This window comes from Grus americana, chromosome 11 (assembly GCF_028858705.1).
Source record: "Grus americana isolate bGruAme1 chromosome 11, bGruAme1.mat, whole genome shotgun sequence".
Taxonomy (NCBI): domain Eukaryota; kingdom Metazoa; phylum Chordata; class Aves; order Gruiformes; family Gruidae; genus Grus; species Grus americana.
Window position 1 is genome coordinate 23383689 of NC_072862.1, and position 18337 is coordinate 23402025.

At 61.6% G+C, this 18337-nt stretch overlaps 3 protein-coding genes across 3 annotated transcripts; all 3 read left to right on the forward strand.

Annotated features, from left to right (window-relative positions):
• The first annotated feature begins 263 nt into the window (after nucleotides 1-263).
• Nucleotides 264-4943, forward strand: LOC129211294 (uncharacterized). The gene is made up of 9 exons (XM_054838151.1): nucleotides 264-1097; nucleotides 1478-1549; nucleotides 1632-1703; nucleotides 2041-2112; nucleotides 2480-2578; nucleotides 3202-3309; nucleotides 3674-3736; nucleotides 4176-4350; nucleotides 4693-4943. Exons 1-9 carry the CDS (start codon nucleotides 977-979, stop codon nucleotides 4850-4852), a joined length of 942 nt encoding a protein of 313 aa, XP_054694126.1. The 5' UTR covers nucleotides 264-976; the 3' UTR covers nucleotides 4853-4943.
• Nucleotides 4944-6921: 1978 nt separating this feature from the next.
• LOC129211489 (uncharacterized) lies at nucleotides 6922-11598 on the forward strand. The gene is made up of 9 exons (XM_054838680.1): nucleotides 6922-7752; nucleotides 8133-8204; nucleotides 8287-8358; nucleotides 8696-8767; nucleotides 9135-9233; nucleotides 9857-9964; nucleotides 10329-10391; nucleotides 10831-11005; nucleotides 11348-11598. The coding sequence occupies exons 1-9, from the start codon at nucleotides 7635-7637 to the stop codon at nucleotides 11505-11507; spliced, it is 939 nt and encodes a 312-aa protein (XP_054694655.1). The 5' UTR covers nucleotides 6922-7634; the 3' UTR covers nucleotides 11508-11598.
• Nucleotides 11599-13576: 1978 nt separating this feature from the next.
• On the forward strand, nucleotides 13577-18253 carry LOC129211345 (uncharacterized). Its single transcript, XM_054838279.1, has 9 exons — nucleotides 13577-14407; nucleotides 14788-14859; nucleotides 14942-15013; nucleotides 15351-15422; nucleotides 15790-15888; nucleotides 16512-16619; nucleotides 16984-17046; nucleotides 17486-17660; nucleotides 18003-18253. The coding sequence occupies exons 1-9, from the start codon at nucleotides 14290-14292 to the stop codon at nucleotides 18160-18162; spliced, it is 939 nt and encodes a 312-aa protein (XP_054694254.1). The 5' UTR covers nucleotides 13577-14289; the 3' UTR covers nucleotides 18163-18253.
• The last annotated feature ends 84 nt before the right edge of the window (nucleotides 18254-18337 follow it).

An 18337-nucleotide genomic window follows, 5' to 3' on the forward strand; every position in this document is an offset into this window, starting at 1 on the left:
CCTGAGGGACACCACTTGTCACTGATCTCCACCTGGACATTGAGCTGTTGACCACTACCCCCCGGATGCCACCATCCCGCCCGTTCCTTATCCACCAAACAGTCCGTCCATCAGACCCGCCTCTCTCCAATTTAGAGAGAAGGATGTCACGGGGGGACCGCGTCAAAGGCCTTACGGAAGACCAGAGAGCTGCGATCCGTCGCTCTCCCCTTGCGTGCTGATGCAGGCACTTCGTCATCGAAGGCCACGAGGTTGGTCAGGCAGCGTCTACCCACCGCGGGCTCTCTCGAGGTGTCCTTTTGCATGTCAACTAACATGAGAGACGATTATTTCTTCTGTTTTATTGATTGACTTTGCTCTCTGAGGTTCCTGACCAAAAGTATCGCCTTCAATTTCAGACGGAGAAGACGCGGAAAAGTGAAGGCTTCATCTTGCCCGTAAAGCCAAAGTGACTCGTTAGCCCGGGGGTCCCCCAAGGCCCCAAACTGGGCTCCAGCCAGGAAGCTGCCTACAGGACGGGATCTTGGCCTTGTCTCAAGACTGAGGTCACTGGCTTCTCAGCCCCACGAGCTGTTGGTAACAGCACCCGGGGAGCCAGAAATCCCGTGGCTGTGGCTCCCTGTTGTTCTGGGGCACTGTGAGCTCCTCGCTGCCCCTGTGTCAGCGCCCGGAAAACAGGGCAGAGCTGCGGGCTCGGCCCCGTGTGGGACTGTGTCCCAGCCCTCGGACGGAGCTGCCCCGACAGGACGTGCTCCCCTCCCCGCGAGGGCAGCTCCCCCAGCTGTGCTCCAGCGGCTCTCCACGAGCGCCCTGAGACCCGTCCCCACGCAGCCTCGCCCCGCCTGTGAGGTCACAGCAGGGCTGTGAGGTCACAGATCCCCACGCTGCCGCATCAGCCATAAAGACCGACCCCTCAGACCCCGGCTCTGACTGCACCAGCAGCAGCAGCGGCGATAGCAGCAGCAGCAGCAGCAGAATGGTGCAAGTGCAGAGAGCCATGGCTCTTGTCTGCCGTCTCCTCCTCCTCCTCCTCTTCCTCCTGGTGGCCCTGCATGCCAGGGCTGCCCGGGCTGCTCCGTATCGAGCACGGGGAGCAGGTAAGCAGGTGGAGCTGGTGCAGCCTTTCACGGGCCAGCGGGCCCTTCTCCCCAAGAAGCGTGGAGGATGGTTTTTCCCTCCAGTGCTTTAGCGAGGGCTTCCTCTGGGTGCGCGAGAGCTCTCCCGGCAAGAAAGCCCCGCGGGGCTGTGTGTTGGTCCGTCCGCTCCTCGAGGGGTGTTGCACGTGGCCTGGAAAGCGTTTGGGGAGCTGCAAGGAGCCAGCCAAGAGGTCCCCAGGCCCCTCGGCAGCTGCGGCCATCTCCACCCGCGCCTGGCTGCCACGTTGCTAGCTGACCCCCTTCCAGGGCCCGCAGGTCACTGAGGCACAAGTGGATCCCAACATGCAATGGAAACGCTTCTCCTCTGTGCTTGCTTCTAGACGAGGACGGTGGCGACGGTTATCCAGCTTCTGAGCTGGATGTTGGCTTGGAGCCCTCGGGGCATCCTGGAGGTAAGTTCTCCACGTCCCTTTCCTTGACAGAACCCACACCAGCCATGTGGCAGGAGCTTACTCGCGTGCAATTTTCCCTAAGATCCTCTCGTGGTTGGCGGCTTCCCGACTTCTTGGCCTGTTCCCGTCCTGGAGCCCGAGCGCAGTCCCACAGGTAAGTCGGTGGCAGGAAGGAGCATTTACCTTTGCATCTCCTTTCCGAGTGAAATGCAAGTTGCTCCTTCCCTGGCCGATGCGCAGGGATGCAGAAGAGCAGAGAGGGAGCGGGTCGGCCTCAGCGATGTGCCCTGGGGCGCTTTGCCTCGCGGAGCTCTTTGCTGGCCCCTCGGAGCCTGAGCTGCTCCCGGTGCCGGCTGCCAAGCCGGCGCGCTTGCTGGGCTTGAGTTTAGAGCCGCTGTGGGCTCCAGGGGTCCTTTCGCTGCCACTCCGATCTGAAGAAGCACCACCTTGAACTGTGTCACGGCAGCTTTCTGTCCTGCGCTTCTTTGCAGCCCTGCCTGTAGGCGAAGGTGATCCAGTGTCCCGGCTGGGTTCCAGGACCGAGCCTCCGGCAGTTCGCGTGGGTACGTCCTGGCGCTTTCCTGCCTTTGCGAGCTGCCAGCTCAAAGCCCAGAGGTCAGCCAGCCGGGCGCCTCCGCGGCCGTGAGGACAGAGACCGGCACGTGTGTGCGCTCTCCTCGCGCGATCCCCTCGGCGCTGCTGCGGTTCGGTTCTGCCAATGTCGATGGCAGGAGATGACGGAGGCTTCTCTGGGTCTTTAGTTAGGGGGGTGCCCGCAGGGAGGGCTCTGCCAGCTCCTCGGCTGGATGCTGGGCTACAGCCCGGCTGGCATCACAGGGATGAGTGGTCTGTCTCTGCTGACCTCACAGGCTGTGCGGGGGCTTTCCGTAATTTAGTCCTGTCAAATTGAACCCAATACTTTCTGTTAAGGTCGTCCAAGGGCAAAGAACCATGCTGAAGGAGGAAAAAAGTCCCTGGAGTCGTTGGAAGTGCTAAAGCAAGCGCTGGAGGAACTGGAGAAAAGGCACGGTGGGTGTATTTCACTCCGCATCAGCCGTGAGACTCGACAGCCAGAGGTTTCAGCTGCGCGTCTGGACAGGCTGTAGCCCGCACAGCGGGAGGGGGTCGATCAGAGCCTCGCCGCAGCAGCGCCGGGTTTCAGGCCTCGCAGGTGCTGGCGAGCCCCAGAGATGGTGGAGAGACTCTGCTGCCGGTTGTGGCTCAGGCCGAGCGCCAGGGGCAGCCGCTGCCCCAGTTTTACCATTGCGGCTCAGAGCTGGGTCGTGCAGACGTCAGGTGTGAGGCCTGGCGTGTGCTGAGCTCCTGTTGAAGGAGGAGGAGCCCTTCTCAGCAGGGCTGTTTCCCCGGCTGGCCTGGCTGCAGCTTCTCCCCGTCCTCTCGGCAGGAAGGCATTTAGCGTTATCTTGCAGTTTGCCGAAAACGCGCCACGGGCAATGCAACCCAGGAGATGGCTGGTCTCCCGGCAGGTCAGGCGTGGCTGCTGTTTGGAGTAGGGACTGGGCGCAGCCCCGAAGCCCAGGCGTTTGCTCTCAACTTGTCCGGGTCTTTGAGCAGTATTGCCTCCTGAGGAAGCCATCTCCCTGACGGGGAACGGTTCCATCTGAGCCAACTGTCCCGCTTCCTTTCTCCAGAGACAGACCAAGAGGCTGGGCAGGAGCAGGCGTTTCCGGAAGGAAGCAGTGGCTTGCTGCCACCCTTTGTCAAAGAGACGGAGGCGATGCAAGGCACCGGCATGCCAGGTAACCGCTGTCCCGTGGTCAGCTGGGGTCACCCATCAGGATCGCTGTGTGGCGGCAGGCTCTCGCCCCGGTGCCCGCTCTTGCACTTCACGTCAGCCGCCAAAGCTGAAGGAGTTTGGGGACCACGTTGCGCAGCTGATGGGAAACGTGACTCTTGCACGACTGTACCTCCCGCTGTAGCTGCGTCCCAGAGCTTGCCGGGAGGCCCGGGAGGCCTGAGGCGCAAGAGCAGCACAGAGCGGGATCCCTGCCGCCAGCTGAGGTCCAGATCGGGCAGGGGCTTAGGGGGAACCTCCCCGTCCTCCTGCATCCCCTGTCGCTGAGCCACGCTGAGGCTTTACCTGTCGTCTCTGCTTCTTGGCAGCGCTGCCAAAGCCCCCAGGAGACTCCCACGACGGTGCGCATGAATTCTTCCAGGTGGACTCAGGTACTGAGCCGTCTTGCTGGGGTCCCTACGTGGGAGACGCGTCCCGAGACCGGGCAGTGGCCGCAAGCAGTGCCCACGCTGGGGAAGAGGCAGAAGGGGAGGGCAAGGCGCAAGTGTCTTGAGAAGGCCTGACTCCGTCCCCTGGGGCTGTGGGCGCTGGCCCGTGGGGAGGGAGGGTTGGGGGTGGCAGTCCCCGCCGCAGGGACGGTTTCTCTCCGTGGCCCTCAAAGGAGCGACTGGTCCAGCAGCTGCGCTCCCCCCGTGCTCTGCTTCGGGCCCCCCGAGTTTTGGTTGGAGGAACAACCTGTCCCAAAGGGTGGGAGCATGCCCCCAGGCACCCGCGCTGGCGGGAAACAGAGAACTTCCTGGCCACATCAAACGTGCCACAAGCTCACCAGTGGTGCGCAGGACGGACTGACGTCCCGAATTGCTCCTCCAGGTGTGGTCGGCGAGAGAACCACAACTGCCTACAGTCCCCAGAGCACCAGGAGTTTTCCGCGTCTGCAAGACATTGGCTGGCACTGGGTGACAGACACGACAGCAGGCGTGGTTTCCCTGGTGCTGGCCGTACTGGTGTGCTGTCTCCTGATCCGGTGGCGGAGGAAGAGAAAAGAGTGAGTCGTTGACTTCCCCCCCTGCTGCTGCCTGCGATGGCTGCTCCTGGCCACGAAGCATTTCTAGTTGGGCCGCTGCGGAGCGGGGAGGTAGCGGTTGGCCAGAAAGCTCTGCCGAGTTTGCTGCTGCTGTCAGAGGCTTGAACTGGCCTCTTCGCTCCGGGGCCTGCCCGGAGGAACATCCCTGCGCCTGGTGCCGCGGGTGCAGGTGTCCACCTCGGCCAAGGCGTGCCAGCAGCTCAGCCCGCGGGGGTGAGCCTCGCCGGCTCTGGGCCGTGCCGCGGAGGAGAGTCCCTCTGTGCCAGCTCAGCCGAGGGCCTCAGCAGCCTCCTCTCTCCACAGGCGCATCGCCACAGCTTTACAAAACCAAGCGGAAGCCGGTGACCACCCCTCGCGCCTGCACAGCCAGACCAGGCCCGAAAGCCTGCCGCGCCTGCCCTCCGCATGGACCCTAAACTCGCGCCCCTCGAGTCCGCTGCTCTGGCCCTATTCCACGGGCTGAAGGCGGGCACCAGGGTAGGGGTGCGCTGACAGAACCCCCACCAACAGCTTTGGGGATCAGCCCTGTCTCTCCAAATAAAGCGAGAGCTGTCGCACGAGTGTCCGTGTGGTACCAACAGCAAACCCCACCAGGCACCGGCCCTGCCCAAGGTTGCTCACGACGTGGTTAGAGAAGGGGCTCTCTCCGAGGCCTTTAAAGGGGCTGCCAGCTCCCGTTTTATGGCAGTTGGCCGGGAACGTTGATTGCAGCGGGATCTTCTGGCTGTGGATCTGATCAAGTGGGATACCCTGGAAAAGGGGGAAGCCATTGAGCACCTCCCGAGACATGAGCCTAACAAGCAAACGTACCAGAGGCAAAACAAAGCTCCTTGTTAATTAATGGGCCCGAACTGATGAGCCGTTACCGACTAGGGGTGCTGCAAACTACCTCCCCATCCAAGGGCAGGATGAACATTACCATTAACATCACTGTGATGCAGTAACTATGGCAAAAGGCGTGACACCCAGTGTCGCTGCGGCAAGTCTCTGATCCGTCCCTTCCTGCTGTGCAGGCTACAGCGTGTCTGGACGTGCACCTAAAACATCCGGTTACCTAGTCTCACAACGAAGGTGGAGTGAAATATAGAATCATAGAATGGGTTGGAAGGGACCTCTGAAGGCCATCTAGTCCAACCCCCTGCCATAGGCAGGGACTTCTGCAACTCAATCACGTTGCTCAGAGCCCCGTCCAACCTGACCTTGAACGTTTCCAGGGATGGGGCATCTACCACCTCTCTGGGCAACCTGTGCCAGTGTTTCAGCACCCTCAGCATAAATAACGTCTTCCTTGTATCTACTCTGAATCTCCCCTCTGTGAGGTTAAAACCGTTACCCTTATCCTATCGCTACAGGCCCTACTAAAAACTCAGTCCCCACCTTTCTTAAAAGCCCCCTCTAAGTACTGAAAGGCCGCAATGAGATCTCCCCAAAGCCGCCTCTTCTCCAGGCTGAACAACCCCAGCTCTCAGCCTGTCTCCATAGCAGAGGTGCTCCAGCCCTCGGATCATCTCTGTGGCCTCCTCTGGACTCGCTCCAACAGCTCCACTTCTGTTTTGGATGGGGGACCCCCGAGCTGGATGCAGTATTGCAGGGGGGTCTCACCACAGCAGAGGGGCAGAATCCCCTACCTTGACCTGCTGGTCACGCTGCGGGTGATGCAGCCCAGCACACGGTTGGCTTTCTGGGCTGCCAGTGCACATCGATGGGTCGTGTTGAGCTCCTCATCCACCAGTACCCCAAGTCCTCCTGGGCAGGGCTGCTCTCAATCCCTTCATCCCCCAGCCTGCATTGACACTGGGGGCTGTCCCAACCCCGGTGCAGGACCTTACACTTGGCCTTGTTGAACCTCCTAGGGTTCACATGGGCCCACTTCGCCAGCTTGTCCAGGTCCCTCTGGGGGACATCCCATCCCTCGGGAGGGTCAACCGCACCGCTCAGCTTGGTGTTGCCTGCCAACTCGCTGAGGGTGCACGCGATCATAGAATCCTTAAGGTTGGAAAAGACCTCTAAGATCGAGTCCAACCGTCAACCCAACACCATCATGTCTACTAAACCATGCCCCAAAGTGCCACGTCTACATGTTTTTTGAACACCTCCAGGGATGGTGACTGCACCGCCTCTCTGGGCAGCCTGGTCCAATGCTTGACCACTCTTTTGGTGAAGAAATTCTCTCTCATATCCAATCTAAACCTCCCCTGACGCAACTTGAAGCGATCCCCCGGTCTGTGTCCCTGGTGAAATATTAAACAGGCCTGGTCCCAGGACGGAGCCCTGAGGGACACCACTTGTCACTGATCTCCACCTGGACATTGAGCTGTTGACCGCTACCCCCCGGATGCCACCATCCCGCCCGTTCCTTATCCACCAAACAGTCCGTCCATCAGACCCGCCTCTCTCCAATTTAGAGAGAAGGATGTCACGGGGGGACCGCGTCAAAGGCCTTACGGAAGACCAGAGAGCTGCGATCCGTCGCTCTCCCCTTGCGTGCTGATGCAGGCACTTCGTCATCGAAGGCCACGAGGTTGGTCAGGCAGCGTCTACCCACCGCGGGCTCTCTCGAGGTGTCCTTTTGCATGTCAACTAACATGAGAGACGATTATTTCTTCTGTTTTATTGATTGACTTTGCTCTCTGAGGTTCCTGACCAAAAGTATCGCCTTCAATTTCAGACGGAGAAGACGCGGAAAAGTGAAGGCTTCATCTTGCCCGTAAAGCCAAAGTGACTCGTTAGCCCGGGGGTCCCCCAAGGCCCCAAACTGGGCTCCAGCCAGGAAGCTGCCTACAGGACGGGATCTTGGCCTTGTCTCAAGACTGAGGTCACTGGCTTCTCAGCCCCACGAGCTGTTGGTAACAGCACCCGGGGAGCCAGAAATCCCGTGGCTGTGGCTCCCTGTTGTTCTGGGGCACTGTGAGCTCCTCGCTGCCCCTGTGTCAGCGCCCGGAAAACAGGGCAGAGCTGCGGGCTCGGCCCCGTGTGGGACTGTGTCCCAGCCCTCGGACGGAGCTGCCCGACAGGACGTGCTCCCCTCCCCGCGAGGGCAGCTCCCCCAGCTGTGCTCCAGCGGCTCTCCACGAGCGCCCTGAGACCCGTCCCCACGCAGCCTCGCCCCGCCTGTGAGGTCACAGCAGGGCTGTGAGGTCACAGATCCCCACGCTGCCGCATCAGCCATAAAGACCGACCCCTCAGACCCCGGCTCTGACTGCACCAGCAGCAGCAGCGGCGATAGCAGCAGCAGCAGCAGCAGAATGGTGCAAGTGCAGAGAGCCATGGCTCTTGTCTGCCGTCTCCTCCTCCTCCTCTTCCTCCTGGTGGCCCTGCATGCCAGGGCTGCCCGGGCTGCTCCGTATCGAGCACGGGGAGCAGGTAAGCAGGTGGAGCTGGTGCAGCCTTTCACGGGCCAGCGGGCCCTTCTCCCCAAGAAGCGTGGAGGATGGTTTTTCCCTCCAGTGCTTTAGCGAGGGCTTCCTCTGGGTGCGCGAGAGCTCTCCCGGCAAGAAAGCCCCGCGGGGCTGTGTGTTGGTCCGTCCGCTCCTCGAGGGGTGTTGCACGTGGCCTGGAAAGCGTTTGGGGAGCTGCAAGGAGCCAGCCAAGAGGTCCCCAGGCCCCTCGGCAGCTGCGGCCATCTCCACCCGCGCCTGGCTGCCACGTTGCTAGCTGACCCCCTTCCAGGGCCCGCAGGTCACTGAGGCACAAGTGGATCCCAACATGCAATGGAAACGCTTCTCCTCTGTGCTTGCTTCTAGACGAGGACGGTGGCGACGGTTATCCAGCTTCTGAGCTGGATGTTGGCTTGGAGCCCTCGGGGCATCCTGGAGGTAAGTTCTCCACGTCCCTTTCCTTGACAGAACCCACACCAGCCATGTGGCAGGAGCTTACTCGCGTGCAATTTTCCCTAAGATCCTCTCGTGGTTGGCGGCTTCCCGACTTCTTGGCCTGTTCCCGTCCTGGAGCCCGAGCGCAGTCCCACAGGTAAGTCGGTGGCAGGAAGGAGCATTTACCTTTGCATCTCCTTTCCGAGTGAAATGCAAGTTGCTCCTTCCCTGGCCGATGCGCAGGGATGCAGAAGAGCAGAGAGGGAGCGGGTCGGCCTCAGCGATGTGCCCTGGGGCGCTTTGCCTCGCGGAGCTCTTTGCTGGCCCCTCGGAGCCTGAGCTGCTCCCGGTGCCGGCTGCCAAGCCGGCGCGCTTGCTGGGCTTGAGTTTAGAGCCGCTGTGGGCTCCAGGGGTCCTTTCGCTGCCACTCCGATCTGAAGAAGCACCACCTTGAACTGTGTCACGGCAGCTTTCTGTCCTGCGCTTCTTTGCAGCCCTGCCTGTAGGCGAAGGTGATCCAGTGTCCCGGCTGGGTTCCAGGACCGAGCCTCCGGCAGTTCGCGTGGGTACGTCCTGGCGCTTTCCTGCCTTTGCGAGCTGCCAGCTCAAAGCCCAGAGGTCAGCCAGCGGGGCGCCTCCGCGGCCGTGAGGACAGAGACCGGCACGTGTGTGCGCTCTCCTCGCGCGATCCCCTCGGCGCTGCTGCGGTTCGGTTCTGCCAATGTCGATGGCAGGAGATGACGGAGGCTTCTCTGGGTCTTTAGTTAGAGGGGTGCCCGCAGGAAGGGCTCTGCCAGCTCCTCGGCTGGATGCTGGGCTACAGCCCGGCTGGCATCACAGGGATGAGTGGTCTGTCTCTGCTGACCTCACAGGCTGTGCGGGGGCTTTCCGTAATTTAGTCCTGTCAAATTGAACCCAATACTTTCTGTTAAGGTCGTCCAAGGGCAAAGAACCATGCTGAAGGAGGAAAAAAGTCCCTGGAGTCGTTGGAAGTGCTAAAGCAAGCGCTGGAGGAACTGGAGAAAAGGCACGGTGGGTGTATTTCACTCCGCATCAGCCGTGAGACTCGACAGCCAGAGGTTTCAGCTGCGCGTCTGGACAGGCTGTAGCCCGCACAGCGGGAGGGGGTCGATCAGAGCCTCGCCGCAGCAGCGCCGGGTTTCAGGCCTCGCCGGTGCTGGCGAGCCCCAGAGATGGTGCAGAGCCTCTGCTGCCGGTTGTGGCTCAGGCCGAGCGCCAGGGGCAGCCGCTGCCCCAGTTTTACCATTGCGGCTCAGAGCTGGGTCGTGCAGACGTCAGGTGTGAGGCCTGGCGTGTGCTGAGCTCCTGTTGAAGGAGGAGGAGCCCTTCTCAGCAGGGCTGTTTCCCCGGCTGGCCTGGCTGCAGCTTCTCCCCGTCCTCTCGGCAGGAAGGCATTTAGCGTTATCTTGCAGTTTGCCGAAAACGCGCCACGGGCAATGCAACCCAGGAGATGGCTGGTCTCCCGGCAGGTCAGGCGTGGCTGCTGTTTGGAGTAGGGACTGGGCGCAGCCCCGAAGCCCAGGCGTTTGCTCTCAACTTGTCCGGGTCTTTGAGCAGTATTGCCTCCTGAGGAAGCCATCTCCCTGACGGGGAACGGTTCCATCTGAGCCAACTGTCCCGCTTCCTTTCTCCAGAGACAGACCAAGAGGCTGGGCAGGAGCAGGCGTTTCCGGAAGGAAGCAGTGGCTTGCTGCCACCCTTTGTCAAAGAGACGGAGGCGATGCAAGGCACCGGCATGCCAGGTAACCGCTGTCCCGTGGTCAGCTGGGGTCACCCATCAGGATCGCTGTGTGGCGGCAGGCTCTCGCCCCGGTGCCCGCTCTTGCACTTCACGTCAGCCGCCAAAGCTGAAGGAGTTTGGGGACCACGTTGCGCAGCTGATGGGAAACGTGACTCTTGCACGACTGTACCTCCCGCTGTAGCTGCGTCCCAGAGCTTGCCGGGAGGCCCGGGAGGCCTGAGGCGCAAGAGCAGCACAGAGCGGGATCCCTGCCGCCAGCTGAGGTCCAGATCGGGCAGGGGCTTAGGGGGAACCTCCCCGTCCTCCTGCATCCCCTGTCGCTGAGCCACGCTGAGGCTTTACCTGTCGTCTCTGCTTCTTGGCAGCGCTGCCAAAGCCCCCAGGAGACTCCCACGACGGTGCGCATGAATTCTTCCAGGTGGACTCAGGTACTGAGCCGTCTTGCTGGGGTCCCTACGTGGGAGACGCGTCCCGAGACCGGGCAGTGGCCGCAAGCAGTGCCCACGCTGGGGAAGAGGCAGAAGGGGAGGGCAAGGCGCAAGTGTCTTGAGAAGGCCTGACTCCGTCCCCTGGGGCTGTGGGCGCTGGCCCGTGGGGAGGGAGGGTTGGGGGTGGCAGTCCCCGCCGCAGGGACGGTTTCTCTCCGTGGCCCTCAAAGGAGCGACTGGTCCAGCAGCTGCGCTCCCCCCGTGCTCTGCTTCGGGCCCCCCGAGTTTTGGTTGGAGGAACAACCTGTCCCAAAGGGTGGGAGCATGCCCCCAGGCACCCGCGCTGGCGGGAAACAGAGAACTTCCTGGCCACATCAAACGTGCCACAAGCTCACCAGTGGTGCGCAGGACGGACTGACGTCCCGAATTGCTCCTCCAGGTGTGGTCGGCGAGAGAACCACAACTGCCTACAGTCCCCAGAGCACCAGGAGTTTTCCGCGTCTGCAAGACATTGGCTGGCACTGGGTGACAGACACGACAGCAGGCGTGGTTTCCCTGGTGCTGGCCGTACTGGTGTGCTGTCTCCTGATCCGGTGGCGGAGGAAGAGAAAAGAGTGAGTCGTTGACTTCCCCCCCTGCTGCTGCCTGCGATGGCTGCTCCTGGCCACGAAGCATTTCTAGTTGGGCCGCTGCGGAGCGGGGAGGTAGCGGTTGGCCAGAAAGCTCTGCCGAGTTTGCTGCTGCTGTCAGAGGCTTGAACTGGCCTCTTCGCTCCGGGGCCTGCCCGGAGGAACATCCCTGCGCCTGGTGCCGCGGGTGCAGGTGTCCACCTCGGCCAAGGCGTGCCAGCAGCTCAGCCCGCGGGGGTGAGCCTCGCCGGCTCTGGGCCGTGCCGCGGAGGAGAGTCCCTCTGTGCCAGCTCAGCCGAGGGCCTCAGCAGCCTCCTCTCTCCACAGGCGCATCGCCACAGCTTTACAAAACCAAGCGGAAGCCGGTGACCACCCCTCGCGCCTGCACAGCCAGACCAGGCCCGAAAGCCTGCCGCGCCTGCCCTCCGCATGGACCCTAAACTCGCGCCCCTCGAGTCCGCTGCTCTGGCCCTATTCCACGGGCTGAAGGCGGGCACCAGGGTAGGGGTGCGCTGACAGAACCCCCACCAACAGCTTTGGGGATCAGCCCTGTCTCTCCAAATAAAGCGAGAGCTGTCGCACGAGTGTCCGTGTGGTACCAACAGCAAACCCCACCAGGCACCGGCCCTGCCCAAGGTTGCTCACGACGTGGTTAGAGAAGGGGCTCTCTCCGAGGCCTTTAAAGGGGCTGCCAGCTCCCGTTTTATGGCAGTTGGCCGGGAACGTTGATTGCAGCGGGATCTTCTGGCTGTGGATCTGATCAAGTGGGATACCCTGGAAAAGGGGGAAGCCATTGAGCACCTCCCGAGACATGAGCCTAACAAGCAAACGTACCAGAGGCAAAACAAAGCTCCTTGTTAATTAATGGGCCCGAACTGATGAGCCGTTACCGACTAGGGGTGCTGCAAACTACCTCCCCATCCAAGGGCAGGATGAACATTACCATTAACATCACTGTGATGCAGTAACTATGGCAAAAGGCGTGACACCCAGTGTCGCTGCGGCAAGTCTCTGATCCGTCCCTTCCTGCTGTGCAGGCTACAGCGTGTCTGGACGTGCACCTAAAACATCCGGTTACCTAGTCTCACAACGAAGGTGGAGTGAAATATAGAATCATAGAATGGGTTGGAAGGGACCTCTGAAGGCCATCTAGTCCAACCCCCTGCCATAGGCAGGGACTTCTGCAACTCAATCACGTTGCTCAGAGCCCCGTCCAACCTGACCTTGAACGTTTCCAGGGATGGGGCATCTACCACCTCTCTGGGCAACCTGTGCCAGTGTTTCAGCACCCTCAGCATAAATAACGTCTTCCTTGTATCTACTCTGAATCTCCCCTCTGTGAGGTTAAAACCGTTACCCTTATCCTATCGCTACAGGCCCTACTAAAAACTCAGTCCCCACCTTTCTTAAAAGCCCCCTCTAAGTACTGAAAGGCCGCAATGAGATCTCCCCAAAGCCGCCTCTTCTCCAGGCTGAACAACCCCAGCTCTCAGCCTGTCTCCATAGCAGAGGTGCTCCAGCCCTCGGATCATCTCTGTGGCCTCCTCTGGACTCGCTCCAACAGCTCCACTTCTGTTTTGGATGGGGGACCCCCGAGCTGGATGCAGTATTGCAGGGGGGTCTCACCACAGCAGAGGGGCAGAATCCCCTACCTTGACCTGCTGGTCACGCTGCGGGTGATGCAGCCCAGCACACGGTTGGCTTTCTGGGCTGCCAGTGCACATCGATGGGTCGTGTTGAGCTCCTCATCCACCAGTACCCCAAGTCCTCCTGGGCAGGGCTGCTCTCAATCCCTTCATCCCCCAGCCTGCATTGACACTGGGGGCTGTCCCAACCCCGGTGCAGGACCTTACACTTGGCCTTGTTGAACCTCCTAGGGTTCACATGGGCCCACTTCGCCAGCTTGTCCAGGTCCCTCTGGGGGACATCCCATCCCTCGGGAGGGTCAACCGCACCGCTCAGCTTGGTGTTGCCTGCCAACTCGCTGAGGGTGCACGCGATCATAGAATCCTTAAGGTTGGAAAAGACCTCTAAGATCGAGTCCAACCGTCAACCCAACACCATCATGTCTACTAAACCATGCCCCAAAGTGCCACGTCTACATGTTTTTTGAACACCTCCAGGGATGGTGACTGCACCGCCTCTCTGGGCAGCCTGGTCCAATGCTTGACCACTCTTTTGGTGAAGAAATTCTCTCTCATATCTAATCTAAACCTCCCCTGACGCAACTTGAAGCGATCCCCCGGTCTGTGTCCCTGGTGAAATATTAAACAGGCCTGGTCCCAGGACGGAGCCCTGAGGGACACCACTTGTCACTGATCTCCACCTGGACATTGAGCTGTTGACCGCTACCCCCCGGATGCCACCATCCCGCCCGTTCCTTATCCACCAAACAGTCCGTCCATCAGACCCGCCTCTCTCCAATTTAGAGAGAAGGATGTCACGGGGGGACCGCGTCAAAGGCCTTACGGAAGACCAGAGAGCTGCGATCCGTCGCTCTCCCCTTGCGTGCTGATGCAGGCACTTCGTCATCGAAGGCCACGAGGTTGGTCAGGCAGCGTCTACCCACCGCGGGCTCTCTCGAGGTGTCCTTTTGCATGTCAACTAACATGAGAGACGATTATTTCTTCTGTTTTATTGATTGACTTTGCTCTCTGAGGTTCCTGACCAAAAGTATCGCCTTCAATTTCAGACGGAGAAGACGCGGAAAAGTGAAGGCTTCATCTTGCCCGTAAAGCCAAAGTGACTCGTTAGCCCGGGGGTCCCCCAAGGCCCCAAACTGGGCTCCAGCCAGGAAGCTGCCTACAGGACGGGATCTTGGCCTTGTCTCAAGACTGAGGTCACTGGCTTCTCAGCCCCACGAGCTGTTGGTAACAGCACCCGGGGAGCCAGAAATCCCGTGGCTGTGGCTCCCTGTTGTTCTGGGGCACTGTGAGCTCCTCGCTGCCCCTGTGTCAGCGCCCGGAAAACAGGGCAGAGCTGCGGGCTCGGCCCCGTGTGGGACTGTGTCCCAGCCCTCGGACGGAGCTGCCCGACAGGACGTGCTCCCCTCCCCGCGAGGGCAGCTCCCCCAGCTGTGCTCCAGCGGCTCTCCACGAGCGCCCTGAGACCCGTCCCCACGCAGCCTCGCCCCGCCTGTGAGGTCACAGCAGGGCTGTGAGGTCACAGATCCCCACGCTGCCGCATCAGCCATAAAGACCGACCCCTCAGACCCCGGCTCTGACTGCACCAGCAGCAGCAGCGGCGATAGCAGCAGCAGCAGCAGCAGAATGGTGCAAGTGCAGAGAGCCATGGCTCTTGTCTGCCGTCTCCTCCTCCTCCTCTTCCTCCTGGTGGCCCTGCATGCCAGGGCTGCCCGGGCTGCTCCGTATCGAGCACGGGGAGCAGGTAAGCAGGTGGAGCTGGTGCAGCCTTTCACGGGCCAGCGGGCCCTTCTCCCCAAGAAGCGTGGAGGATGGTTTTTCCCTCCAGTGCTTTAGCGAGGGCTTCCTCTGGGTGCGCGAGAGCTCTCCCGGCAAGAAAGCCCCGCGGGGCTGTGTGTTGGTCCGTCCGCTCCTCGAGGGGTGTTGCACGTGGCCTGGAAAGCGTTTGGGGAGCTGCAAGGAGCCAGCCAAGAGGTCCCCAGGCCCCTCGGCAGCTGCGGCCATCTCCACCCGCGCCTGGCTGCCACGTTGCTAGCTGACCCCCTTCCAGGGCCCGCAGGTCACTGAGGCACAAGTGGATCCCAACATGCAATGGAAACGCTTCTCCTCTGTGCTTGCTTCTAGACGAGGACGGTGGCGACGGTTATCCAGCTTCTGAGCTGGATGTTGGCTTGGAGCCCTCGGGGCATCCTGGAGGTAAGTTCTCCACGTCCCTTTCCTTGACAGAACCCACACCAGCCATGTGGCAGGAGCTTACTCGCGTGCAATTTTCCCTAAGATCCTCTCGTGGTTGGCGGCTTCCCGACTTCTTGGCCTGTTCCCGTCCTGGAGCCCGAGCGCAGTCCCACAGGTAAGTCGGTGGCAGGAAGGAGCATTTACCTTTGCATCTCCTTTCCGAGTGAAATGCAAGTTGCTCCTTCCCTGGCCGATGCGCAGGGATGCAGAAGAGCAGAGAGGGAGCGGGTCGGCCTCAGCGATGTGCCCTGGGGCGCTTTGCCTCGCGGAGCTCTTTGCTGGCCCCTCGGAGCCTGAGCTGCTCCCGGTGCCGGCTGCCAAGCCGGCGCGCTTGCTGGGCTTGAGTTTAGAGCCGCTGTGGGCTCCAGGGGTCCTTTCGCTGCCACTCCGATCTGAAGAAGCACCACCTTGAACTGTGTCACGGCAGCTTTCTGTCCTGCGCTTCTTTGCAGCCCTGCCTGTAGGCGAAGGTGATCCAGTGTCCCGGCTGGGTTCCAGGACCGAGCCTCCGGCAGTTCGCGTGGGTACGTCCTGGCGCTTTCCTGCCTTTGCGAGCTGCCAGCTCAAAGCCCAGAGGTCAGCCAGCCGGGCGCCTCCGCGGCCGTGAGGACAGAGACCGGCACGTGTGTGCGCTCTCCTCGCGCGATCCCCTCGGCGCTGCTGCGGTTCGGTTCTGCCAATGTCGATGGCAGGAGATGACGGAGGCTTCTCTGGGTCTTTAGTTAGGGGGGTGCCCGCAGGGAGGGCTCTGCCAGCTCCTCGGCTGGATGCTGGGCTACAGCCCGGCTGGCATCACAGGGATGAGTGGTCTGTCTCTGCTGACCTCACAGGCTGTGCGGGGGCTTTCCGTAATTTAGTCCTGTCAAATTGAACCCAATACTTTCTGTTAAGGTCGTCCAAGGGCAAAGAACCATGCTGAAGGAGGAAAAAAGTCCCTGGAGTCGTTGGAAGTGCTAAAGCAAGCGCTGGAGGAACTGGAGAAAAGGCACGGTGGGTGTATTTCACTCCGCATCAGCCGTGAGACTCGACAGCCAGAGGTTTCAGCTGCGCGTCTGGACAGGCTGTAGCCCGCACAGCGGGAGGGGGTCGATCAGAGCCTCGCCGCAGCAGCGCCGGGTTTCAGGCCTCGCAGGTGCTGGCGAGCCCCAGAGATGGTGGAGAGACTCTGCTGCCGGTTGTGGCTCAGGCCGAGCGCCAGGGGCAGCCGCTGCCCCAGTTTTACCATTGCGGCTCAGAGCTGGGTCGTGCAGACGTCAGGTGTGAGGCCTGGCGTGTGCTGAGCTCCTGTTGAAGGAGGAGGAGCCCTTCTCAGCAGGGCTGTTTCCCCGGCTGGCCCGGCTGCAGCTTCTCCCCGTCCTCTCGGCAGGAAGGCATTTAGCGTTATCTTGCAGTTTGCCGAAAACGCGCCACGGGCAATGCAACCCAGGAGATGGCTGGTCTCCCGGCAGGTCAGGCGTGGCTGCTGTTTGGAGTAGGGACTGGGCGCAGCCCCGAAGCCCAGGCGTTTGCTCTCAACTTGTCCGGGTCTTTGAGCAGTATTGCCTCCTGAGGAAGCCATCTCCCTGACGGGGAACGGTTCCATCTGAGCCAACTGTCCCGCTTCCTTTCTCCAGAGACAGACCAAGAGGCTGGGCAGGAGCAGGCGTTTCCGGAAGGAAGCAGTGGCTTGCTGCCACCCTTTGTCAAAGAGACGGAGGCGATGCAAGGCACCGGCATGCCAGGTAACCGCTGTCCCGTGGTCAGCTGGGGTCACCCATCAGGATCGCTGTGTGGCGGCAGGCTCTTGCCCCGGTGCCCGCTCTTGCGCTTCACGTCAGCCGCCAAAGCTGAAGGAGTTTGGGGACCACGTTGCGCAGCTGATGGGAAACGTGACTCTTGCACGACTGTACCTCCCGCTGTAGCTGCGTCCCAGAGCTTGCCGGGAGGCCCGGGAGGCCTGAGGCGCAAGAGCAGCACAGAGCGGGATCCCTGCCGCCAGCTGAGGTCCAGATCGGGCAGGGGCTTAGGGGGAACCTCCCCGTCCTCCTGCATCCCCTGTCGCTGAGCCACGCTGAGGCTTTACCTGTCGTCTCTGCTTCTTGGCAGCGCTGCCAAAGCCCCCAGGAGACTCCCACGACGGTGCGCATGAATTCTTCCAGGTGGACTCAGGTACTGAGCCGTCTTGCTGGGGTCCCTACGTGGGAGACGCGTCCCGAGACCGGGCAGTGGCCGCAAGCAGTGCCCACGCTGGGGAAGAGGCAGAAGGGGAGGGCAAGGCGCAAGTGTCTTGAGAAGGCCTGACTCCGTCCCCTGGGGCTGTGGGCGCTGGCCCGTGGGGAGGGAGGGTTGGGGGTGGCAGTCCCCGCCGCAGGGACGGTTTCTCTCCGTGGCCCTCAAAGGAGCGACTGGTCCAGCAGCTGCGCTCCCCCCGTGCTCTGCTTCGGGCCCCCCGAGTTTTGGTTGGAGGAACAACCTGTCCCAAAGGGTGGGAGCATGCCCCCAGGCACCCGCGCTGGCGGGAAACAGAGAACTTCCTGGCCACATCAAACGTGCCACAAGCTCACCAGTGGTGCGCAGGACGGACTGACGTCCCGAATTGCTCCTCCAGGTGTGGTCGGCGAGAGAACCACAACTGCCTACAGTCCCCAGAGCACCAGGAGTTTTCCGCGTCTGCAAGACATTGGCTGGCACTGGGTGACAGACACGACAGCAGGCGTGGTTTCCCTGGTGCTGGCCGTACTGGTGTGCTGTCTCCTGATCCGGTGGCGGAGGAAGAGAAAAGAGTGAGTCGTTGACTTCCCCCCCTGCTGCTGCCTGCGATGGCTGCTCCTGGCCACGAAGCATTTCTAGTTGGGCCGCTGCGGAGCGGGGAGGTAGCGGTTGGCCAGAAAGCTCTGCCGAGTTTGCTGCTGCTGTCAGAGGCTTGAACTGGCCTCTTCGCTCCGGGGCCTGCCCGGAGGAACATCCCTGCGCCTGGTGCCGCGGGTGCAGGTGTCCACCTCGGCCAAGGCGTGCCAGCAGCTCAGCCCGCGGGGGTGAGCCTCGCCGGCTCTGGGCCGTGCCGCGGAGGAGAGTCCCTCTGTGCCAGCTCAGCCGAGGGCCTCAGCAGCCTCCTCTCTCCACAGGCGCATCGCCACAGCTTTACAAAACCAAGCGGAAGCCGGTGACCACCCCTCGCGCCTGCACAGCCAGACCAGGCCCGAAAGCCTGCCGCGCCTGCCCTCCGCATGGACCCTAAACTCGCGCCCCTCGAGTCCGCTGCTCTGGCCCTATTCCACGGGCTGAAGGCGGGCACCAGGGTAGGGGTGCGCTGACAGAACCCCCACCAACAGCTTTGGGGATCAGCCCTGTCTCTCCAAATAAAGCGAGAGCTGTCGCACAAGTGTCCGTGTGGTACCAACAGCAAACCCCACCAGGCACCGGCCCTGCCCAAGGTTGCTCACAACGTGGTTAGAGAAGG